At 33.9% G+C, this 23,749-nt stretch overlaps 1 protein-coding gene across 4 annotated transcripts in view; it reads right to left on the bottom strand.

Annotated features, from left to right (window-relative positions):
* RYR3 (ryanodine receptor 3) overlaps positions 1-23,749 on the bottom strand; it is a 174,165-nt gene that overhangs the window by 6,060 nt on the left and 144,356 nt on the right. For 2 of the 4 annotated variants that reach the window (XM_032444977.1, XM_015864781.2), the window contains 25 exons: positions 21,528-21,624; positions 19,886-19,995; positions 19,513-19,564; positions 18,780-18,833; positions 18,437-18,536; positions 18,097-18,176; positions 17,773-17,849; positions 16,551-16,624; positions 16,294-16,311; positions 15,704-15,784; positions 15,187-15,275; positions 14,659-14,787; positions 14,210-14,314; positions 13,003-13,084; positions 11,352-12,676; positions 10,353-10,411; positions 9,773-9,941; positions 9,067-9,153; positions 8,126-8,323; positions 6,646-6,776; positions 3,846-3,888; positions 3,184-3,311; positions 2,371-2,431; positions 1,229-1,375; positions 64-198 (listed from right to left, as the gene is read on the bottom strand). In XM_032444977.1, coding sequence (XP_032300868.1) covers positions 64-198; positions 1,229-1,375; positions 2,371-2,431; positions 3,184-3,311; positions 3,846-3,888; positions 6,646-6,776; positions 8,126-8,323; positions 9,067-9,153; positions 9,773-9,941; positions 10,353-10,411; positions 11,352-12,676; positions 13,003-13,084; positions 14,210-14,314; positions 14,659-14,787; positions 15,187-15,275; positions 15,704-15,784; positions 16,294-16,311; positions 16,551-16,624; positions 17,773-17,849; positions 18,097-18,176; positions 18,437-18,536; positions 18,780-18,833; positions 19,513-19,564; positions 19,886-19,995; positions 21,528-21,624 — 3,631 coding nt within the window. Of the gene's footprint in view, positions 1-63; positions 199-1,228; positions 1,376-2,370; positions 2,432-3,183; positions 3,312-3,845; positions 3,889-6,645; positions 6,777-8,125; positions 8,324-9,066; positions 9,154-9,772; positions 9,942-10,352; positions 10,412-11,351; positions 12,677-13,002; positions 13,085-14,209; positions 14,315-14,658; positions 14,788-15,186; positions 15,276-15,703; positions 15,785-16,293; positions 16,312-16,550; positions 16,625-17,772; positions 17,850-18,096; positions 18,177-18,436; positions 18,537-18,779; positions 18,834-19,512; positions 19,565-19,885; positions 19,996-21,527; positions 21,625-22,650; positions 22,751-23,749 lie in introns of all 4 variants that reach the window. The other 2 variants (XM_032444978.1, XM_032444979.1) reach the window with 1 other exon arrangement.

Here is a 23,749-nt window from a genome sequence, read left to right as displayed (position 1 = left end):
GCTAGATGATCCATATAAGATTTCAGAGTGAGATTTGAAGCCTGCTAGTGGTGTTTTACTTACTGTCATCATGTCATCACATTTCATATCTGGTTCATCTTCATCTTCACTTTTATTGTAGAATTTGCGGAAGAAGTTGAACGCCACAACAGTGTAAAGATACACAACTACAGCCAGGAGTCCTACAGTAAGCACAAGCTGTATATGGAGACATGACATGAATGTAGGTTTCAATTTGATTCCTTCAAAACTGATGAACTGGCTTAGCCTTAAGTATGGAAGAGATATCATAGGGTGTGCTTCCCAAGAAGGGAACTAAAGAGAAAAGTAATGACAGCTTTAAAATATCCCCATTGCTTGGATAAGTATACAGGTTAAGTGGCACTCTAAACTGCTTGCATGCAAAACAATATGGAAGATGGTCTCACAAAGAATATCTAAGTTAAACTAAGGAGGATGCTTTTATGACTCTTCAAAAAGTTACATTCCTTAATATGTTCTTACATGCCTTACAGACAGTAAGAATAGACTTAGAGTACATGCTACATTTGAGAACAAATGAAATGTGTTTGAAATTGAATGTTTGGGGAGTTTTGTTAGGTTTAAGTTTCTCAACTGTATTATATATTAAAAAAAAAGCATTAATGTAAAGTTTGCTTTTGTTGGTATGTAAACTTACACAGCACAAAAATCAAAGACTGACACCCCATACAAGATTCTACAATTAATTTTTGAATAGGATTTTAGCATGATATTTTTGGGACATAGTGACATAAATAAACTCCACAATGCAGAATGTCCATTCCTCTAAGAACATTCTTACTAGCTAAGTATTGAAATCTCAGTTGTTCTCAGATCATTATTACCACTGTAGCTAAGGAGAGATTGTGAATTCCTGTCAGTTATCGCAACCACTGTGTTCAACATAGAGCATACAGAAAAGTCTGCTTAGGTCATAATTTGTACTCAAGTATTCTTCTGAAATGATGCATATTTTTATTGTATACAAAACAGTTCTAGTAATCAGCACTCCTTGAGTATAGATTGTAATATTTCTGTAGGAATTGACATGTCCTAAATGTGCTGCAGAGGACTTGGAGGAGTCTGCTCTTTAAACTATTCATTATCAAAATGGATTGTATTGTAATATTTCCTAAGTAGCCCAGAGGACTTTTACTAATATTGTTACAAAGTGCATTAATTTCAAACCTTTATATGTAATACTAACCTGTTTGCCATTGTGAGTGACAGAGGACAAAATAGTTCGCAATGTCTTGAATCCCATAGCAATGTCCAGCAGATGAGCAGCAAAAAAGAAATTGTTGTAGTGCCCAAGGATAGACATAGTTGTGTACCAAGCTAAGTACAAAAATGACTGCAGAGAGAAGGAAATTTGGAATGAAGTAAAGCTATAATGATCTGATTTTAATGTAGTACAAATAATGTGATGCAATCTGAATGCAGCATCTCCAGTACACTTGTTCAAAAAGACCGTCTCCTATCAACTCCACTGTTCATTTAAACTGTGTTTATTGCTTAGTTATGCTAATGAGAACTCTACATATTACATATTTAAATACAGTTTTCAGCATATATGTTATGAGCACTGAAATCCCCTACCTTAAAACTGGCTTGGTTAGGAAGCTTGTTACACAGCACTTAGTTTTAAGACTGATTCTGAAGAAGGTAAAATGCATTATATTATTTTTAAAGCACTTCAATATTTTTAAGTCTCAAGATGCCAAGAAGACATACGGCCCACAATACAGCTTATTTTTAATGAGTAGTGAACCTGAATGCAGTTTGATATGATAGAAAATATCTTATTCATAAACAGTAGTTCAGTGTACTTCTAGCGTATATTGAATTTACACTTCTTCACTTCCTTCACCTTGGTTTTCTCTTTACTTGGGTGTTCTCATAAAGATACAAAAAAGAAAATTGACAGGAAGGGGTATTTTAATGTACTTTTGAGCCTTTCAGAGGAGGCATGAAAGCAGAGAATTAACCAACCATATAAAGCAAATTCAAGAATAAAAAAGGGTAAGCTTCTTTGTGCTGTATTTGATCTGAGAAAAGACACCTTTGGTTGCTAATGTGGTTTATTCAAAATTAAATGAATGTAGCTTTATCTTCCCAAATGCTGGCATTATGTTAATGGTGACTAAGTATTTATTTCCCTTTGGAATCAAAATTCAAACACAAAGTCATTTGCTTCAAGGCAAGACAGAAAAACTATTTTAAAAAATGGCTCCATAATTCAATACTACTCACGCAAAATATATTTGTCTAATATAAAGCAGGTATTGGAAGACGTACATTTGCATTTAGAGTAAATCAAAGAATATTCCTCTAGGTTAACATACTTACATTATCGGTGAAAACAACACCAAGCTTCCAAATGTGGTACTTCGTATCAATGGAACTTAGCCTAGGAAACACCAGATTTGAAATGCATTAAGTTACAATTCAAGTTACAAACCAACTGTGTTATGCATTTCATATGCATGTTATTGGAGGTGGTGATGTGTATTTGCTGTTTAATTATCTGGGCTTTTTAGATACTTCATTTTTCAGAGAGAGTTCTTTTAGTCTCAGCATCTATGCAGAGTGGAATGATTTCACTAGCAGTGACACTGGCCTGTTCCAGACTTACAAAAATTAAAAAGTGTGTTAAAAGTAATGAGATATGCATCCTACCTGTTGGAAATTTAGATGGCAATTGTTCCCTCTAGTGTAAAATGTTGCCAAAATTACCAAAAGAAAAAGTGATAATGTTTTCAGTAACCATTGGAAGATAATTGGTGAACAGAAATCCTTTTGCATGTCTTATAAAAGCCAAACTGTCATAGGAGCCTAAATCACCAATGAAATTATGATTGGGATACTTACAATCACTTGGATTCCTGACTTCAGCAATTAGGGAAGGCATCTCTGAATTTTGTCTAGATATCTGACATGTAAATACCTGTTATCAATACTTTTCTCTCTGTTGGTTTGCTTCTTTTGTGCGTGCCTTAAAACACACTTGCTTATTGTAATTCTTCATAAGGAAGACTTAGCCATTTGAATTTTCCATACAGAGGAAAGTATCACTACAATTTCAATATAAAACCCATTTCTTATCTTTGAAAGGGAAGCTACAACAACATACAATTAATCTGTAAAGTTCTGAAGTCGTACCATGATACAAGAGATGCTGCTTCTGGTTCGCTCTCTTCCACCGGACTGAAATCAAGGGCGTTTTTATCCAAACCCAGAAGTTCTGCTATACGCTCTGCTCCATACAAGTCTCCATATTTGTTAATAACCTAAAAATGGAAGGAAAGAGTTTTTTGGTCAGAGAAAGACTTCAGTAACTGTTACCTTAAACCAGTAGCTGTTAGAAATTAAAAATTAAAAAAAAAAAAAAAGCAAAACAAAAACTATGAGCCTCTCCAAACCAACCAACCAACCCACTCTCTTGCAGTTAACATTACTTTGAACAGTGAGAACTCCCAAGAGGACCAGAGATAGGTAAGGAGCATATGAAAGAAAAATAGAAGCATTAAATGCCATTATCTGAAAGCTTCTGTATAATTTATCATCATTTAAGCTGACATGTTTTTCCTTTTTTAGGGGATGAGTGGGCTTTATATACTAAAGATGACAATGGCTTTAGAATGGACCTAGATGGCTGATTGACAGCACAAGGTTATTGAGTGTGTTGAGGAACTAAACCAAAGCATTCTTTCTCCCTCCCTCTTCCACATACACTAGGAACTACCTGTGCACTGGGAGATGTACCACAGCACTGATTTTCACAAACATTTCAGTTCGCAATTATTTGTATATGAAAAGCTCACCTTTCGTTTTACAAATTTATCCCAGTAATTGTTAGGAAAGGACCTGCATAGATAAGGCAAAAATATTCCAAGTTATCCAGCTTGTAATGGGAAAAACAAAACAAAAAACAATAAAAATTCACAATCATTGCAGATTCTGGTATGATTTCATTCACTCATACTTTGAATTAGGAGAACAATTTCTTTTGGTGTGAACAACAGCTACCAGGGCAGCCTCTTTGAAACAGTAGTCACTGTATTATCTTTTTTTTTTTTTCCCTTTAGTTACAAATGTGATTTGCTAAAAGAAAAAGAAGAAAAAGAAAAAGCTACATGCACAAAACCTGCAGTGATGTTTTGAAAAAAAATCAGATAGTGGTCACTTTGCTCTCAGGTGTTATCATATTGTTTTCACAGGATCTGGAAGTTCATAACAAAACAAGGTTAAAACGTCATTCTAGAGCTGCAAGACAGTTCAGTTAAAGAGGTTTTTCTAGTCTCTGCTTCTGAGCAGCCATATCCTTCTTGGTAATTACAAGACAAGCATACAAAAGAGAAAGAAATGGAGCAGTAAATTGCAACTATTTTAGGTGTCGTACATTTTTTTGAAAATTCCCTGTTTTGTTTTTTTTTTTCTTTTTTTTTTTTTTTTCAGTCATGAGCAACCACGATGCTTCCATAAGCAACTGGATTTATCTAGGAAATCTACAGCAGACACTAAGAAATACAACAGCTGTTACCTACATGAGAAAATGTTTTATGCTATCAGTGAAGATTCCCTGCCCTTCAAACTGATCTGTTCTTGAACTGTCGTAAGAATAGAGGTGAGACTGCTATTCCTAAGGACTGACAGTCTTACTATATTTTATGTGGGTTTTTCTCTCTCCGTTTTTTGGATGTTGCTGGAAACAGTGGTGAGTTGTAGCCACCAGACTGATAACTGTGGAAGAGGCAGGTTTGAGGCCTTTTGGCCTTTTTGCTGCTCCACAGAATGAAATCTAATACAGGCGAGTAAAAAAACGAAACAAAACAAAACAAACAAACAAAAAAAAACAACACAAAAATCTCTTTAAGCTAAAGGACAATTCTGATAAAATGAAGATAAATAAATAAATAGATTCAGTGACACAACACATTCTGGTCCATTCCTCTATACTGTTACTTCTTTCTTTGATTTCTTATGCCTGTAAGCCAAGTTTGTCCCTATTGGAGGCAGTTTGTGTGTATATCCTTTCCAGGGTATCCTGTCTTTTAAAATATTTTTTTAAGTTATAAAAAGCAGAACTCAGCATATTCATAGCAGTGTGTACCCTCCAGCAATGGGAACCTGATGATATAGCCACTAAACCTTATGAGTTAGTTCCCATCAGAAGGAACATTTCATTAGGTTAAATTAACATTAATCTTTCATTTAACTTAACTAGATAGTGCAGCATGCTAAGAACAGGCTGTACAGCGTGTCAGTTGGAATAAGCCGGCAATATATCATCTTATTAATTAATTCATGCTTATTTTTGCTGAGGATAGGCTGGCTGAGCATCTAGATAGCTTTCTAGTATTTATTTTACTGCTGTTTATTCTGATTTTCCAGCATTCAGCTGTCTCCACACAAAAGAAAAGATCATTCTGGATTGAAAAATATTTTGTCAACATTAAAAAAAAAAATTGTAATCAAGTGACCACCTGCTGTAGTCTAAATTTGAAGCTAAAAGAAATGAAGAATTCTTAATTCTCTGTAGGAAAATAAGGCATTCCAGAATTTCTGGTAATGTGAATGCTGTAAATATAATCAAAGTACCAATGTGTGCACCAAAAAAATGGTATGTCTGATAAGCAGGATATTTTGGCTGTTAGACAGCATAGTGTAACCAATACACTGAGTTGGTGATTTTTGCTATCTTGTTTTTATCAAATAGTTATTTGTGCATCCATACATGTTAGCAAAAACTGCACTGTAACTTCTAACTTTGTTACTTCCCTTATACTGTGAAAACATGTGCCATATTGGTGGAACATGTTTATGCATTTTTTCAGTCAAAGATTAAAATCAACTCGTTACCCACATTTCTGGTTTTTATTAATGTGCCCAAGGGCAAATGCCTGTTGCTTATAAAATTATCTTGAAATAAAAGCTGAAAATGTATCTCTTCAAATTAAATTGTGCTAGGTTTACTCAGAAATAACCTGTTTGACAGCATTTCTTTGTGACAGTTTAGACTGAATCGTGTATCTAGCTATTTTTGTTGGACAGAATCTGGAGTAGGGAAAGAAACTCAAGGTGACCTATAGCTCAGCAGGAAGAGCCCACTGACATTTTTCTTTCTCTTGGCTGCATCTGTATCATACAGAACAGCAGGTGAGTCTCCTAGAATCAGCGTATGATTGCTGTAGTTTTTGCTAACGCATACAACCTGACAGTTACACCTGTTGGGCCTACTGAAATTCTGCAGTTTCTATTTTACACTTATTTTAATTTCCTTGTAATTCATAAATTTTGTTAGCAAGAAATGGGGAAAAAGATGCAGGAGAGAATAATACTATACAGTATGAATATGAAACTGAGGCAGGGAAAATTCTCAGTAGCGACTAACTTGTAAAATGCCTTGGAGAGAGACTGTGAAAAGAGATGCACAATTCTTGCAAACCATGAAAAGGCAGATTTCAAATTAGAATCTACTACTGCAGTATCTAATACAGAGTAAAAATGCCTTTCTTTTAGATGAAGTAGATGTTTGTGAACAGGTTAGGTTCTATATCAATGGCTTAATAAACTACAATATATATATAAACCATTCATATTTATACACTTAATTTTACATACGGTGTGTTTATAACCAGGCGATCCCACTGTCCTTTAATATCATCTTCAGAGGGTTGTTCAGTTATGTATAATCCATCAAATTCCAGCTTCCTAGCTACCTCCTTTTCTCTCTTGAATACAACCAAAGGGACCTATGATAATGAACAGTGGACAGCTTAGTTAAGGTTTTTATATTGCTTGAAACTGTAATGTCCTATCTACATTGTACTCTTTATACTACTATGTAAACCCAAACAATTCTGACAACTGGAGACAATGATGTGACTGAGGTGATCTCATCCCAGTGATAGTGTTGATTTCTGCTACTGATAAACAAGCAGCTCTTAGAATGTCATGAATAATCTACATATATGTTCATACTAAATAATGAAATTAAACTTAAAACATAAAACAAGATTCAAGACACCACTGCATTTACTATCTTGATTTTGTAATTCTGTTGACAGCTAACAGTCCTGCTATTCTGTAATAATAGTCTGGTAATGTAAACACAGTATAACTTTAAACTCCAGAATGTGCAAGTCAACAATAAGAAGAGGAACATGGGACTGAGAAAGATAGATTGCCTTGGTGAGCTAGAATAGTTTGTTTCAATTGTTTTCCTTCATAACCTCATACAAAGCAAGCTTGCCATTATACCCAAAAATTCAAATTTGACGCTGCTGGTGGTACTACTGCCTTTCTTCTTTCAGGCTAATTCCTGCTAAAACAGAGGATTTGATCAATGTAAAATTTTGGCTACCATTTAAACATAAAACCGAGAACTCTCTATGCTGAGTGGTTTAAATGCTACTGTATTGCCTTATTACCTTATAAAACTGAAGGTACTGAGGTGAAAACTAAGTACCCACACAGCTACTTACTCACTTTGCCCCACTCCTAATAGAACAGGAAAGAGCAGGAACAACAAAAGCAAGAAGACTTTGTCTTGAGTCAAAAACAGTTTGAAGAGGAGAAAAAAGAAGTGATGTAAAAGAGATCACTCCCCATTTTCCACAAGCAAATCAATGCCAAACAACAGCCACCTTGGAAAACAAGTTCTACTACCAAGCCTGGCTTTTCTTATTGTGTAAAACATTATATGGTATGGAATAGCTGCTTAGCCAGTTTGGTTTGCTCTCCCAGCTGTGCATACTCCCATCCTCTGCCCACTCCCAGCATACTCACTGGGGGTCACGTGGAGTGGGTAAAGAAGACAAAATGTTCACAGTGTGCAAGCACTGCTCAGCAATAACCAAAATGTGGATGCTGCCAACACTGTCTCAAGCTCTAATCCAGACATACACAGTAATATGTAAAAAGTTAATTCCATCCCTGGCAGACCTAGGATGTGAGGAAAGCCTGGAATCATAGAATGGTTTTGGTTTCATCTACATACTAATTTGCAAGAAGACGATAAAAACAGGTATTTTAATTTCAGCTCCAAAAATCACTTTGGAACAACATGCTTTACCAAATGTAGATACGATTCAGAACTTGCCTTTAAGCAGTAGTATCCAATCACACAGACAAAGGAGATGATAGTATGAATAACTGCCAGTGCTCTGAGAGTGGGTGCCATGTAACCTGTACTTTCTTCCAAAACAAAAAATACCATTCCTTCCTCCTCTTCCTCTTCCTCAAAAGAGTTCCAGAGATTAGTGTCTTCCTCCACTTCATCAAGTGGCTCTTCTGTCACCTAAGAGAAATTTGAACACACAATAAACTTCAAAGCTTTTCCTTTAATATACTGACAAATCCCTAAGTTCTTCCTAATAACTGATGTTTCTAAAGCCTGTTCTTGTGAAGATAGTAGATAAGACCATTAACTTTGAACAGTAACATCAATTCATTTTCACGGCTAAATTTTCCACGTAATCTCATTTCACTGAAAAGAAAATCTAGGAAAAGCAAATGCAGTTATCTGGCAATATCTGATTCTGAAATCATGTACAAAGTATTTCCTGAGGAAAAAAAATGACCTTAGTCAGTAGGACTTCTTAGAAAAAGGGGAAATATAATAATATAATAGCTCGTAATAATCAAGCCTTTCCATACCCTTAAAACAGATGAGATTTAAAACAAAACAAAAAAACACCACCAACAAAAAAATCCACCAGTTGTTTTAGCTGGATTTTAAATTTCCATTGTTTGTCAAAATAAACAACGGAAAGACAAACAGATGTAGGCAAAAGTAATAAAAAAATAAAAAATGCCTAGAAACACAAATTCAGCTTCTGTTTTCATTCATTCTGAGTGAAGAAAAGCCAAAATAGGTCACATGACAAATTTTAAATATGAAGCTTAAAATATTATAATATGCATTTAGTTTGTGTTTTAAGGGACTGTAATACTTGTTTTGCTAAAACAGCCCAAAAAACAACATTAAATATTCCTCTGGAAGTAACCAAAAAACATTTAAAGAATAATGCAAAAGCTTACCTTGTAAAACAGCAGAATAAAGTTGATGGCAAATGCAACAAACAGAGCAAGAAACCGTAAGTTGTAAAAATTCCTTGCCAGGTAGTGCTGTAGATGAAGTGGAAAAACATAAAGAAATTAGTGATGACCTTCAGATAACATCAAAATGAGGAAGGAAAGCATTGAGTTTTCTAAGAATGTAAAAACATAATTTGTGCTGCCCTCATATGCCAGTTAAAACAAGCAGTGCATTTCTTGGCAGTCTGTTCTGCCATTTAATGGTAAAATAATGGACATCAAATGCAATAAGAAGACAAACAGAAACTGTATGGGAGGAAATCTATTAGAGAACTGCTGGAATAAACTACACAGGAGGTTTTCAGAGAGTTCTTAATTTGACTTTTTAAGAGCAAAGAAAGATGCTGTAGAACTGTGGGCACTCCCTATTTAAAAAGTAAAATTAAAGATTCTAGAAACTAGATAACAAAACAGACCTCCTAACAAGGAGCTCAGGAGTTACCTAATCTGTCCCGTTAGGCACACACTATATATATACACTTGCTATTTATATAATTCCACCAAGTATTACAAAAAATTACAAAAGAATCAATACTGCCAGCCTTTATAAAACACATGCCGATGTTTGTTTATTTATTTTTTTTTATAATTTCAATCAAGCATTCTATTATATGAACAAATGTTAAATAGAATTTATGAAAAACCTTACAAGCATTTTTGTTTGATATATTTCCAAAGCTTTGAAGAAATTAGCCATAACAGCCTCAGGTTTCTCAGTTTTTTGTCCATGCCTTCGCTTCTTTTTCTTCGTTTTTCCTTCTTCTGGCTGCTCAGACTGTTCTTCCTTTGCCTTATCCTGTTTCTCACCATCTTCCATGCTAGAAGAAAAGATCAGCTACATAAAACGCCCAGATGAACTCCTGCACTGTAAATGCATTAATCTTGAAGTAATTCTCATTCAGAACATTTGGTTTTATATGCAGATTAGCTGTGAAACTGCTACGCATTATTGTCTTGTAGTATTGACAAGTAGCAGACATTTCTTCAGGACTGCTGCTCATTTCTTAAATTTTTTAATTTTTTTTTTTTTTAAGACAATGATCGTGAACTTTTACATGCAGAAATGTTAAATTCTGCCAATACATTTATATTAGAATTTTGTTGTCCACTGGGATGTACTGCTACCTTTTAGAGGCTATACAAAATATTGCTTAGATTCATTATGGCAAAGTTATCTAATATTAGGAAGTAGCAAGGAATTAAAGAGCAGTTGTGTAAAGATAACTTACTCAGCCTTCTCAGCTTCCACTTTTCTTTCTGCTTCACTTTCTTTTGCAGTTTCAGATATCTGTGAAAAATATAAACTGTCAAAATGAACCCTTTCAAATGAATTTTTGATAATATTAGTAACTGTTTTCTAAGAAATAAAATATTACCACACTGCATCTTTTTATAATGGTTTACACTAGTAAAGATGTAGATTTCATTTAAATAGACAGCTCAGACAAGACTTTTTTTTTTTAAACACTGTATTATCAATACTGTAACTAGTACAGATAACTGAATAACCTGATTACTCACTGTTATCAGATGACAAAGATAAGTAACTACATCCAGACTATACCCTAAAATATAAAGTTCACTCAAAAAGACTCAGTGCAGTTACTGGTTGTGTAAAAAATGAACATCGATTTGTCTCTTTCCAATTATAAAATGAAGAATAATGTACTGTATCAATGACAGCATCAAATATCTGAAAAAGATCTTAAAAAGTAATTAGTAGGCATTACAAAGCTCAATTACTTTGTCAAAAGCAACTGATGAAAATGAAATCTGATAAAAACCTAAACTACTTTTTTGGATGCAGTGTATCTTCTCAATCTATCTATCTTTGTTGGATAGACGATCCACTAAAATTTTACTGACACATCTCACAATCGTCTAAGCATACTTTTCAAACAATCCCTTCAGATAAGGTAAAACCAACATTTTTTGATGTTTAGCTCAGATCAGAGTTATAAAATACATTCACCTCAGCGGAATGGAACAAAATAAATTCTTAGTAAGCAATAAAAAAAGTATGAAACCGCAATAGACACTAAAGTAAAACTAATTTCAGGCAAATCTACTTCAAGTAACTGGAAAAAGGTTATTTTACTGTATTTAATTACATTTAATAACATTTATCAGTCTGTTACCTTGCAAATAATTCAGTTGCTACTAGCAAATCCAGTAATTTGTGTGTATTATTATTTCCTGGAAAGAATTACAAAATCTCGTTCACATACCTGTAATCCTTTTTTCTTACGAACATTGTTTTCCAGAGAAGACTGGATATCAGAACCGAGCATTTCTGCAATATCTCCAAGTCCAGCATCATGACCATGTTTTGAGCCACCTTCTTTCTTAGTAGGAATGCCGAAAATATCTGAGATTATATCAGTGTCTCCCTTTTCACCCTTTACAAACTGCACAAGTTCATCTCTAATGCCATGCTCAGCACCTTCAGTTTTTTCTCCTTCCGTTACATCATCATGGATTCCAAACTGTGTTGGGTCAGGCATGTCCCCCAGTATTTTAGTAACTTTAATGTTTTTGGCTCCTTCAACCAGTCCACCCCCAAATACGGTGCTCCAAAGAATCTGGAAAATCCCCCACACTATAGTAAAGAACAGTTGGAACACCCCTATGAATAGGATCCAGAAAAAAGAGAAAAACACTTTCACCAACTCTTTTACTGTCATCTTTCTAACTTTCCTGTACTGTTTTCTTAGGTTCTTCACAGTGACCATTTTAACAAAGTTGGTTACGTTCTTCTTGACTGCAGCACAGGCCATTGCAAAAGCTGAAGGAGATTCCAGGGACTTTTCTTCTTCCTCATCATCTCGGATATCCACAACATAGCAAGGCTCTTCTTCTTCCTCTTCCTCAGGTCTCTCAGCTGAATCGGTTTCGGAGATTTGGGATGCTAACTGCATTTCAAAGATTGTGTCTTCACAGAAATTAACAAAAAGCTCCATTTTTTCTTGCTCTCCACCCTCATTTACAACATCAAATATGAACTGCCTTTTGGATTCCTTCACCTGTGGCTTCTCCCATTGCATTCTACTGGATTCACTGATTTCAAAGTAAACTCTTTCTATTTTCTTGGCTCCACCCATTATTTCAATACGGCCAAGGTATGGTTCAAAGTAATTAAGAACACTTTCTGCAGGTTCAAGTAAGCTCTGAAGGCGTGAGTCATTAGGCATATGCTCTGAAAGGTTTGTTAGCAAAACTGCTACATTAAAGCCAATATCTTTGGCTGGTTCATGGAATCTTTCCACAAAATCAATGTAGTTGAACATATCATTTTCATCAGCTTCTGCACATGACAGCAGGAATTCAATCTCCGATTGTATATATTGTTTTTGAGCCTCCATTGACTTCTGGAAATCCTTCTTTGAAATGATGCCCTTACCATCTGGGTCATGCTCTTTGAAAGCATCTGAATTAGTTAATTCTTTTAATTTGAGAAACATGTCAAAAAACTTCAAGATCAATTCGACGTTGCTCGATGATTCTACAAGCGTATCGACCATTTGTTTCCCAATCGTTCCATTTACAACATTACCTAAGTAGTGTTAAAACAGTGGGTTACTTGGTGCCTCTATATTTTAAATAGATGAACTATATGCTGAGAACTGAACCAAAAACTCCATTTCTATATTTCATTTTATAAACTTTTTTCTAGTATGCTTGTCTTCAGAAGACACTTTTTTCATGGATATTCTTATTTCAGACTATTTGTTAAATAAACACAAAATCAGTTTCATCCTGGCATTATTTACAATTAGAGGTAAATAAAGAAAATTTTAAAAATATTAACATAATTACTGGAGTTGACACTGTAGAGCTGAGACAGTAATATTTAATCATTAAGAGAGAAATGGCTCGAACCTTCAAGTAGTGACAACAACATCACAACCATATCCTTTAGCAGATCTAGCAGTTCCTTAAGCAGTTCAATTTGAGCAGAGTCCTGTATTTAAAAAATGGAACAAACAGAAAAAGAACAAATCACAAAACAATACAGAGTATACGGTTATTTTTTTCTTAGTATTTATGAGGGATACATTTGGAATAAAACAACACGCAGGACAGTCATGTGAATTTAGTTCACAATCTTGAGTAAAATGTAATTATTATGATTACTATCAAAGGTCTTATAACAATCGTGTGGTAAGTTACTGCAGCAAATGTATTATTACCAAAGAGCTTTAATAAAGCATGATGAAACAGTAAAATGCAGATAAGGGAGAGCAGAAACCCACAAAGCTGGTACTCCATATATCTGTCAGTATTCTCAGAATGAAACTATCCTTTTTCACTTCACAGGGAATATGTAGTGGCATAATGTTCCACCACTTAAATAGAATTAATACTTCAGTAGGTTTAGAGAATACAGTACAGAATTTGACAAAACTAATATGATTTCATGACTAACATTAAGGACCTAAAATTTACGTGTCCACAGAATTATGATATCCTTTTGTAAAACAGCAATAAGTCTAAGCAAGTCAGAGGGTAGCAGAGACACTGAATACAGGGGAGGAAATTACTTCACAATGTTTCATTCAGTGAGTGTATGGGACTGAAACCAAGCAGTGGGGTGAAGCTCTACAAGGCCATACATACTGAAATGAACATTTTTAGTCCCCTTGTGACTAAAAAAATCCAGTTCACCCTTGGATGCGGTGAATTAACTGGACAAGGTGAGTGTCACATTCCCTCCCTCTTCCAATCCTTCCCAGCTTTTATCTTGCCCTCTATATGTAGCATAGGAACCATGCTTTTAGTGATGCTTCAGATGTAAGATTGTCAGGTTTTGACAACAAGGAGGGAGGAACTAAATTGCTGCTGTTACTAACAGAAAGATGTAAATGAGTTGAGAGGATTGATTTTGTGTAAGAAAAGATAGGTGCAGCGCAATAACTGGTGGTTAAAAGGAGTGGTGTGGAGATGTTAATTGGAAGATTCAGTGTTGAACCTTTACATGGCAATAACCCGTGCAACCAACGAGAACCAGTATTCACGGCTTAAAGTGTTCACCTGACTGTAATTTATAAACAGATACAAAGAAGTATTACTTGGCTCTTGCAAATACCTGTGAAAGTTTCATCTGCATATTGGCGAATACATGAAGAAATCCAACAACTGCATCCCACAGCCTACTATGAGCCAGACTCTGTTGGTTACCAATGCAAGGTCCCTAAAAAAATAAAAATAATAAAAACACATTTTTTCCTTATATAAAATCAAAATAACACTTCACCTTGCTAAGGCTTCTACCTGAAAGAATAAACAAACAAAAAACCAAAACACCAAAATGACACACAAATTTAAGGCTTCCATGAAGCTACACCAAAAAGTTTCTTATCATTTCTTTGGTAGGTAGCATGTAAAAAAGGAGATTCTATCATGTCAGTATGAAGCCATTATTTTAGTAAAAACTTTACACTGGGCCAGTGATTCAATGTAACTGTCAAAAATAAGAAAACCCAAATGTTTACAAACATATAACAGCACATGGTCAGATAATGCAAAACCATTTACCTGTATATATTCAGTTAGAGAATTGAATATTTGTTTGGTGACAGCCAAAGCTTTAGAGAAGTTACGTTGTCCTGATTCATCAATAACATCTTTCCCTGAATAGTACCAGTAGAAGTCACTGATTGATTCCTAGGAAAATGCACAGCTAGATTAGATTTTCTAATTTAGGATTTTGAAAGCAGTATTTACTGTCTGCATGCATATCACTAGAAGCTGAATCAGCTGACATTCAGTTAATCCATTTCTCTATGACAGTGGCTTTTTACTTTTTTATATAACTCTCCTGTCTACTGAAGTAAACAATGAAATTAACAAACACGCGGTTTCATGAAGAATTCTGAGAAGTCATCTAACCTAATAAGAAAGACAAAATAAATTAAATCCAAATTCTTTCTATATTTTACTATTTTTTTTAATATCCCCGACAGAAGAGAGGAACCTTGTCTTTGTTTCTATCAAAATGTGAACTTATCAAAATGAAGGAAAGAAAATTATGTTACATTCAATTTTTTCTGATTTTTTCCTCACCTGAAGACGCAAGAGGTAGTCAACCGTACTAATGATAATATTCACTGTTGTGGTGTTGCCCATCTGTGTACGTAGGTAATTTTGAAAATCTGAAATAAATAAGGGATTTGTGCTAGGTTAGTGCGAACAAGGAAGAAAAATACAATATTGTTTTTATGTATTCATGGAGAAGATACTTTTCTTCAGTACCTTTCTGGGTATAGATGCTCATTTTCTGTGCTGGATATTGAACTACAATATATCACAACACAAACATAACTGAAGAGCTGTTAAACATATATGTCTTTGCAGGAGGTTTTGGTGTTAATGATCTGCATAAAATCTGAAATTACATTAAGACTTAAAAATTCAAATTAACATCCACAATTAACACTTCTGGTGTGTCACTATCCCTCAGAATACTAAACCAGAGGGAAAAAAAAACAATCTTAAAAGGAATTATAGTCAGCTGTGATTAAGGACAGGGTTATCATTTGCACTCATCATTTTTTCCCCGAAATTAACTCATTTTGCTTACCATTGTTATGCCCTTCACAGAGCAGTTGTAAAAATCTAAATAGATCTCGAGTAAATTCATCATGCTGCAACACTTTTTCACCTTTAAAAGATAGATACAATGATTACATGACAGCTTTTATTATTAAATATGCGGAACACAGTCTTATAGCATCCTTCAGAACTGAAGGTTCTCATTAAATATCATTACAATCAATGCTGCTTTAAGGCAATTTAAGAAAACAGACTGATATTAATGAAAAGAAAAAGGGTCCAAAAGCCAAGCCAAAGCATTCAGCACTCCAATGCATCCGTGGTTACAAAAAAGAAAGAAAAAGGAAAACCAATAAAAACAGCAACAACAAAAAAAAGACAAACAAACTACACATTATATATCTAATAAGCAAATGGTTAGTTATGAATAAAATTATGCCTTAAATGTGAATGACATTTCATTAAAAAGCATCAAACTTTTTCCAAGCTGGACACACGACTTGCTGCAGACCATAACACTAAACCTAAAGATGTCCGAGAAGATGCAGTTAGAGATTTCTTTCTGTATTTGCAACAGACTTTCAGAACAATAGTATTGAAAACTGTACCCAAACATACCACGCTCACGTACGATGACTGTGGATTGAAGAAAAATAACAAAAATACAAGATGAGAAGATTGGAAGTTACTTTTTTTTTTTTCATCAAAATTATTGCTAAAGATTTCATAAGTGTAAAAAATACTCAGTTTAACAACCTACAATTATTTATATTCAGTTTAACAACAGAAAACTCAAGCCAAGTTTAATAAGCTCTTTTTAAAGAAGGAAGCTCAAATCTTTTAAGTGCTACTGGAATCAGTTTCATTCTACTTACGAGTTCCTTCTTCAGTAACCATTCCCAGGCCTTCTGCTTTATTTTGTCTCTCAAACGCATTCAAGTCAAGAACACTTATATAAAAAAGAAATAAATAAAAATAATAATAATGAAAAGGTACTGCAGTAAACAATGGAAAATTATGTTCTAGGAAATTTCTGGAAGCCTTCAATAACTGCTCTTCAATAACCAACTTGACCTGTTGTGACATGCACTGCCTCATATTTTATTTCATGTAAGTATTTAATAAAAGTGCTAGGGATGAAAATAAAGGTGCAGTGTCCATTTCTGTAAAATAATGAGTCTCAGATCAGGTCTGACTACTAATCTAACTTATATATACATATTGTTTGAGTCAGAATATTTTCATTCAAACAGTTTCGATATAATTTTATGATGATGTACTTTTCTTTCAATTAAACTGCAGTGCATTCACATGTTCTTAGTTCTTGTGACATCCCCAAAAACAATGTGAAGCATTTTTCAAAACATCATTTTCATTTTCAGTGCTCAAATCATTTATCAAAAACTTTTAAAATGAAATCCTGAACAATATGCATACACAGTTGTTAATGTATTCACTGCAAGTCCTGTTTGAGCAGGTATTTACTAAACTATTCTACATAACTGTGAAAAAAGACAGTACAGATGTTATTTAATTAGGCTGCAACTGTTAAATAATAACTTCTGCAGTGCAGGTCATCATTCCTTCCACAGTTTTTCCTTCCTCGGATATCTTCTCCACTTGTCATTCAGCCTGGTGTTTCAGAACCATTCTGTTGCTTTAAATGGCTGAGGAAAGGAGTATGTCTACTGTAAGAGTAATGAGATACACCAATAATTTTCCATACTTTTTAGGAGAGTCTTATACTTTAACTAATTGGAAATTCTGGTTTGACAAGTGAATGGACTACCATCCATCCTCAGAATCAGCCAGAAAGCTTGAGGGATATGGGACCAGTAAAGGACTTATTACATTTTGCTTTTCTGCCTCTCCTAACTAACACTTCAAAAGCATACGTAAAATATACTTTATTTTCTCAGTCGGAAGAATATTTTAAGATGTTAACACAGCATTCCTCTGATTCACAGATATTCTCAGTAAAATGAAGAGTTCTAGAGTCTGTGACTTGTGTAATTGAAATTAAAAAAAAACCAAAAAACACCTGGGCCATCAATGTCAATAAAAGCGAAACTGTAATAATATGATTTATGCTTTTACCTGCAGGACTGCATCAAACCAGAAAGACTCTGAAAGAATCCAGCATCCTTCTTCTCCTTCAAGTAGTCTAGCATTTTCTAGAGTACACACATTTGGGGGAAAAAAGTCTATATTAAATTCTGTAAATTAAAAATGCCCTAAATTACCATTCAAAATGCAGATCACTATTAAGGAATGATATCACTGTTATTGGAACAAAAATACTCCAATATATTTTCATTGTTTAGCCTAAAATTAAATTAACAACAATAAAAATAGAACTAGAGTTCTCCAATTAGTTGTTTCCTTTATATAAGCAAGACTGAATAGTTAGAAAAGCGTTACCTGTTGAACTATTGTATTCCCACCATTTAGAATAGCAATACCAAGTTTTAGTGTTTCAACAACCATGGGTCCCGTATGACCTGTCCAAACAAGGGGACTGTCAATAAAATTTGCAATTATAAACAGATCAATCAGAAAGGCAGCTCAGAAATTTTAGCTAACATAGTTGCAATTCACACTTTTGCTGCATTATGTATCATGTATGAATCAGAGATGATAAAAATATCATATGCATAAAAAGTTGTATATGATATATGTATTTCATCATTATGCATATGTGTATGTATAGCATTATACAAGATAAAGTTTACAGTATGTACTTCAGTTCTCTGAACATTACCTTTGCTTGCACTGATCATCTGAAGGACCATCTCAGCAGCTCCACGATCATGCAAGCGAGCTTGCTGATAAAGAGTTCTCTGCTTTTCCATTTCTTTCTCCTAAGTATGGGAAAAATAATAATAGTAATAATAAATACAGTCTGGAATTGATTCAAGCAGCATATACAGATGAAAAACCTGAAGATGTTGAAGGCCATCTGCCTTCACACTGCCTTTCTTCTACATGAATAATAAAGCTACTCAATATACACTGTGGTATCCTTTCATTTATTCCAGTGCTTATAATTAAAATGCTGTCATCCACTTCAGACAATCAGAAAGAAGTAAGATTTTAATTCACACCTCAAATGTCTTCTCTTTGTCTTCCTCCTCCTCCTCTTCTTCTTCTTGACAGCTCTTTTAATGTTAGAAACAAAAATCACAAAATTTTGGTTAGTATGAAATATGGTGGCTATTTCTACAACAGTTTTGGTATTAAACAAAGAAAAAAATTGCAAGATATTTTTGAAGCCATAACTAAATCGAGTTAGAACATTTTAGATCCCTGTAATCCTTACAGAGTTGTGTCCATACATACTAAGAAGCTGATATTCCCTTTTTATTTGAATAATTCCAACTATATATGTAACTTGTAACTGTAGGTTATCTGTTCTCATGTCATCTTTCTATTTAAACCCATAATATTTGCCTTCATAGTCAAACTCTCCTGACATGGGAGCATGAGTTGTAATCAATAGGTTGCAAACACTGTCAGCTTCCTTTTGAAGGAATGCAAGCTCCAAAATAATTTCTTAAAGGATTACAGATCAACTAATACTGCCAAACTTGTTCTCAAGTCAGTCCTGTGCCAAGTAATATAAACAGGATTGTAACATAAACTGGAATTTTATAATATCATTTTAAAGTAGGAAAATCCTTACTACACATATAACTCTTAACATCTTTTTTCTTTTTTCCATTACAAATGTAGAAATTAGTAGGATACAGCAGTCCACATAAGTGACAAGGAAAATGTTTAAAAAACATTAGGAACTATTTGAGTGAAGCTATGGATGGAGCTTGAAATTATAGTTACCTTTGCCATCATGGCAGCATAGGCAATATATAAGGGATCATCTTCTAGTTTGCTGTAAAGAAAAGATATTTAAAAATATGCAATGACATAGCAATAAGAAGATAATACTCCTGATAATACATAAATACTACTTTGATCAATGCAAACATTCATAATCTATGTGAAATCCCATTATTATTCTACTGTAAAATTCTGTTGTATCTATGAGGACTGCTTAGAGTACCAAACGAAAAAACAAAAACAAACGAAGAAGTAGTATACACCATGGACAATACTACATTGCAGTTATGTTAGTTCACTTATGTAATGTTACTAGAAATTCAGTTTCTGGGTGTTTTTACTCAATTCAGTTTTCAACATGGCTCTTTCTTACCTCCTCTCTGTGAGAGCATTGCGACTGAAATAAAGGATAATCTGATGAAGTGGGTCAGGTTGTTCTTTCTCTGTATCTTCCTCTTCTTCTTCCTCCTTTTTTGGAGATGTCTGTGTTAGAAAGATTTATATCAGAATATACAAATTAAGCTTCGTGATTAAGAAAAAATATGAGCCAGTAAGCTTAGGAAAGGGTTTCAGTAATTTTGTCTAATTTACATTAATGTAATATTAATGTAGTTACCTTATTCAGCAGCTTACCAGAGCCCACAACACTATTTGAATGTTTAACTAGGAAGGAATTACAAAGTCTGATATATCTGCTTGCATTTGATAATACCATCAGAAGTTTCTCGCTTGCAAGGCATTAAGAATAAGACGAAAAAATCTTAGAGAAGCCTTATTCAGCAGAAGTTGCCTGCATGTTTTCACTGGACCAGAACTAAAAGGAAGTCCAGCTTAAGCAGAACCAAGTGATAAATAGAATTATTTTTAACAACAACATCAGAAGAATCTTCTTCAGGCTGGTGTTTGCTCAATTACTTTCATGTGTCTGTTTTAGGTGACTTTGATATAAGAATAGAACTATTCTTACTGTCAACTTTAAACATTTTTGTCAGTTTGAAAGCAAAGATAGCTACACTGTCAAAGGAGCAGCGTACCATCCCTCCACCTTGTGATGCAACCCTTCAGTGGGGACTAATTATTGTAACATTATTGTAATTATGGTAATAAATGTTTAATTTACTAGTAAAACTGAAGGAACTGTAATTGCAGTTTTGATTAATGGTCACATTCTGTCCTTCAGCAGAATGCAGCAAGAGAATGAAGGAAAAACTATGACCATTCAATTGTTCAGAGTATGGGAAGAATATAATAGCTGTGGTATACAACGTTCTATACTGGGGGGTTGAAAACCCACAGTATTAACTGCTTTGCTAACACTGCAGCATCTCCTGATGCATCTTCATGTGATCCACTGAGCTGTATATTCATACATGTGGTGTTTAGGTAACACCAGGGCCCTTCAATACTAATTTAGAAAAACTGATTACAGAAGTGGAATATAAAGAAAATATTGTTTTTCAGTATCAATATTAAATAACAAAATGGTTAAGTTTACCAAGCACTTCCATCAAGTACACATGTAAACCAAACTTTTGCTGAATATGGCTGCATATATTTTCATCTCTTTATGATGAACCAACAAGAAAACAACAAAAAATAATTTGTATCAAAGCTGAAAATGTTAAATACTATGTGTCAATGAAAATTGAAAAGGGGAGAAGCATCAGCTAGGTCAAGCTTTAAAAAAAAAAGTAAAATATAGGAACATAGGAATTACCATAATCACAAATATAGTTTGATAGTTGAACTAAACCATTTCAGTTCCCAAGAATAAGTATAACATAATTCAACTGAAGGCATACAATACCTTGATGCATCTCACTGTGCATCACAGGATGGATGTCTTCTTGACCATAGCAGAAAATGACCTTATGCTCTGAAGCATAAGAATTCATACTTTATAAATTTATGCATATTTATACAGTACATTAAAATAAAATATAGGTCATAATAGATACATAAGATGTACACTACAATGGGCACCAAAAAATCTGCCCAATTATGTTAGTACTTACAGCCAAATCCTGAACTAGTTTCTCCTCAAATGAATATTCCTCTGTTTCTATCCAATAGTTCTGATAGCCATGGAGGAAGAGGTTAATAGAACGGTGCCTGGGGGGTTGTGAAAGTGAGATCAAGAGGGGTAAAGGAACATAGTAAAACAGCTCAGATGGTTAATGATTAGTAAGGATAAGTGTTTGTACAATTCTGATCCTCTGATTGGTCAGTGAAACCAAACACAAAACATAACTAATTTTCAATGACAGATCTGCATATATTTTTGAACTTTTTTTTTTTTGTTTGTTTTTTAAATACACACATATGCACATGCACAACTTTTTCTTCAGAAGGCTTCAAGAGTGCTAACATAGGTTATGAGAAAAACTGTGTGATTGGTGACTTAAAACAAGCATGGGAAAAATATATACTTTAAAAATTTGATAATAAGAGGGTAACACATACACCTACTAAATGTAAATTTAGTTTACTAGATTTAACACACAGATGACAGATGCTGGCCCTGAAGAACAAAATAATTATGAACTGTTACAGGTGAACCGACCACTGCTTAACAACCTTTTTCTTTTTTTTTTCTCCCACTTATAAATGAAAAAGAAATGCATAAAAGCTCAAGAAAAGAACAATTTTAGAAAACTCTTAGGTATATTGATTGATATTACACAGTATTAACTAATTCATCTGGTAATTGTTCCACCCAAAATACGACTCATGGCAATAAGACTACACATAAGATTGGGCAAACTATTCCATCCTTGTATAGTACTTAAGGGAAAAAAATATATATTTTGAGATGCTTTACATGATATTCTGAAGGTTGTTCTACACAGCCTTTTGATTCTATCCTGCACCAGTAACTATATAAAATGACTACTATACTATGGATTGGCTACGGACATTGTGCACATGAATTCTTACTTTATAATAATGCTGGTGTACAGTCAACTCTGTGCTCTCCTGCTGTTACCTGGGTGCCTTTTTATTATCAGTTTTCAAAAACTGACCAATCAGAATCTACTCTGAAAATTGTACAAATTCATGTTTTATGGCAACAATAAGTCATGGCTGGGAAGGAATAAGTGTGCGCATAAGGAAGAGGCTCTCCACAAGTTACATTACCGTTAACTTGAGTATAAGCCTGTCATACTGAGTTTTTTCATGTACTTTTTCCAGCCAAACACGTTGAAAGGTGCTCAGGAAGAAATTGCTAATTTTGTGTCTGAAGAAAAGCATATAGGTTTTCAATGAAGCACTAACAACAAAAGTACAAGTTAAATTCAATAAAATAGTCAGAAAGAATGTATTTGTTAACTCTGTATGAAATGTTGCCACGTATAACTTCGCTATCTATGTGTATCTTCGTATCTTCGTATCTATGTGCATATAACAGATGACAGACAATATGACAGACCATACAAATTTTCTTAAGGTAGTGAACATAAATACAAGTATCTTCGAGAATCCATTTATCAAATAAGGTAGCTTTTCACAGTCATTCATTAAACAGAGAACAGAAGAATCAGCATTTCCAAACTTCACTGATGTTTTTTTCCTCAAAAAATAAAATTGTTTCACAATACAGCTACTATTTTTTTTGTATCTTGAGGTAATTCTCAGAAAACTGAGTATTTGGAGTAATCATGAAATTGTTTAAAATAAGTTTTCTGTGATTTAACAAACACTGGCACTTGAACAGATGTTTAAACTGCTGAAACACCCTATTGGAATTCCTAAAACATGATACATATAAGAACACATACTGAATATAATTAGTTTTAAATAAGTTAACATTATGTTGTTTAGAAAGTCACCCGAATCTCTAGAAAATCACTGAAACAATTGATCATTCATTGAAGACATCATCATTTTCTAGGCAAAAATCATAACCAGTTTGCTTACTGCCTTTTAAATATATAATCACATCTAGAACTAATACCCCCAATATAAAGCTAAAACTAAACTGAGGAAATATACAAGAAAACTTCACTTGAAGTCATGGTGCAAAGGGATATACATAGCTCTTCACACTAATCACACTTCACTTGAGAATAAATCCCCAGGGTTCAAAGTTATCTTAGCAACTTTATGAATTTAAATAACAGAGGTAGTTATAACTGCAATTAGGTGTAAAATAGGGTGATAGCCTTATTTTCCTGTCAGAACCCTATGATTTATCTAGAAAAACGTGTCTATAAAACTAATGAAGTTTAAAACTTTG

Source organism: Coturnix japonica, chromosome 5, assembly GCF_001577835.2.
Source record: "Coturnix japonica isolate 7356 chromosome 5, Coturnix japonica 2.1, whole genome shotgun sequence".
NCBI classification, from domain to species: domain Eukaryota; kingdom Metazoa; phylum Chordata; class Aves; order Galliformes; family Phasianidae; genus Coturnix; species Coturnix japonica.
Note: the sequence above shows the minus strand (reverse complement) of the source record. Positions and strands in the feature narration are given on the sequence as shown.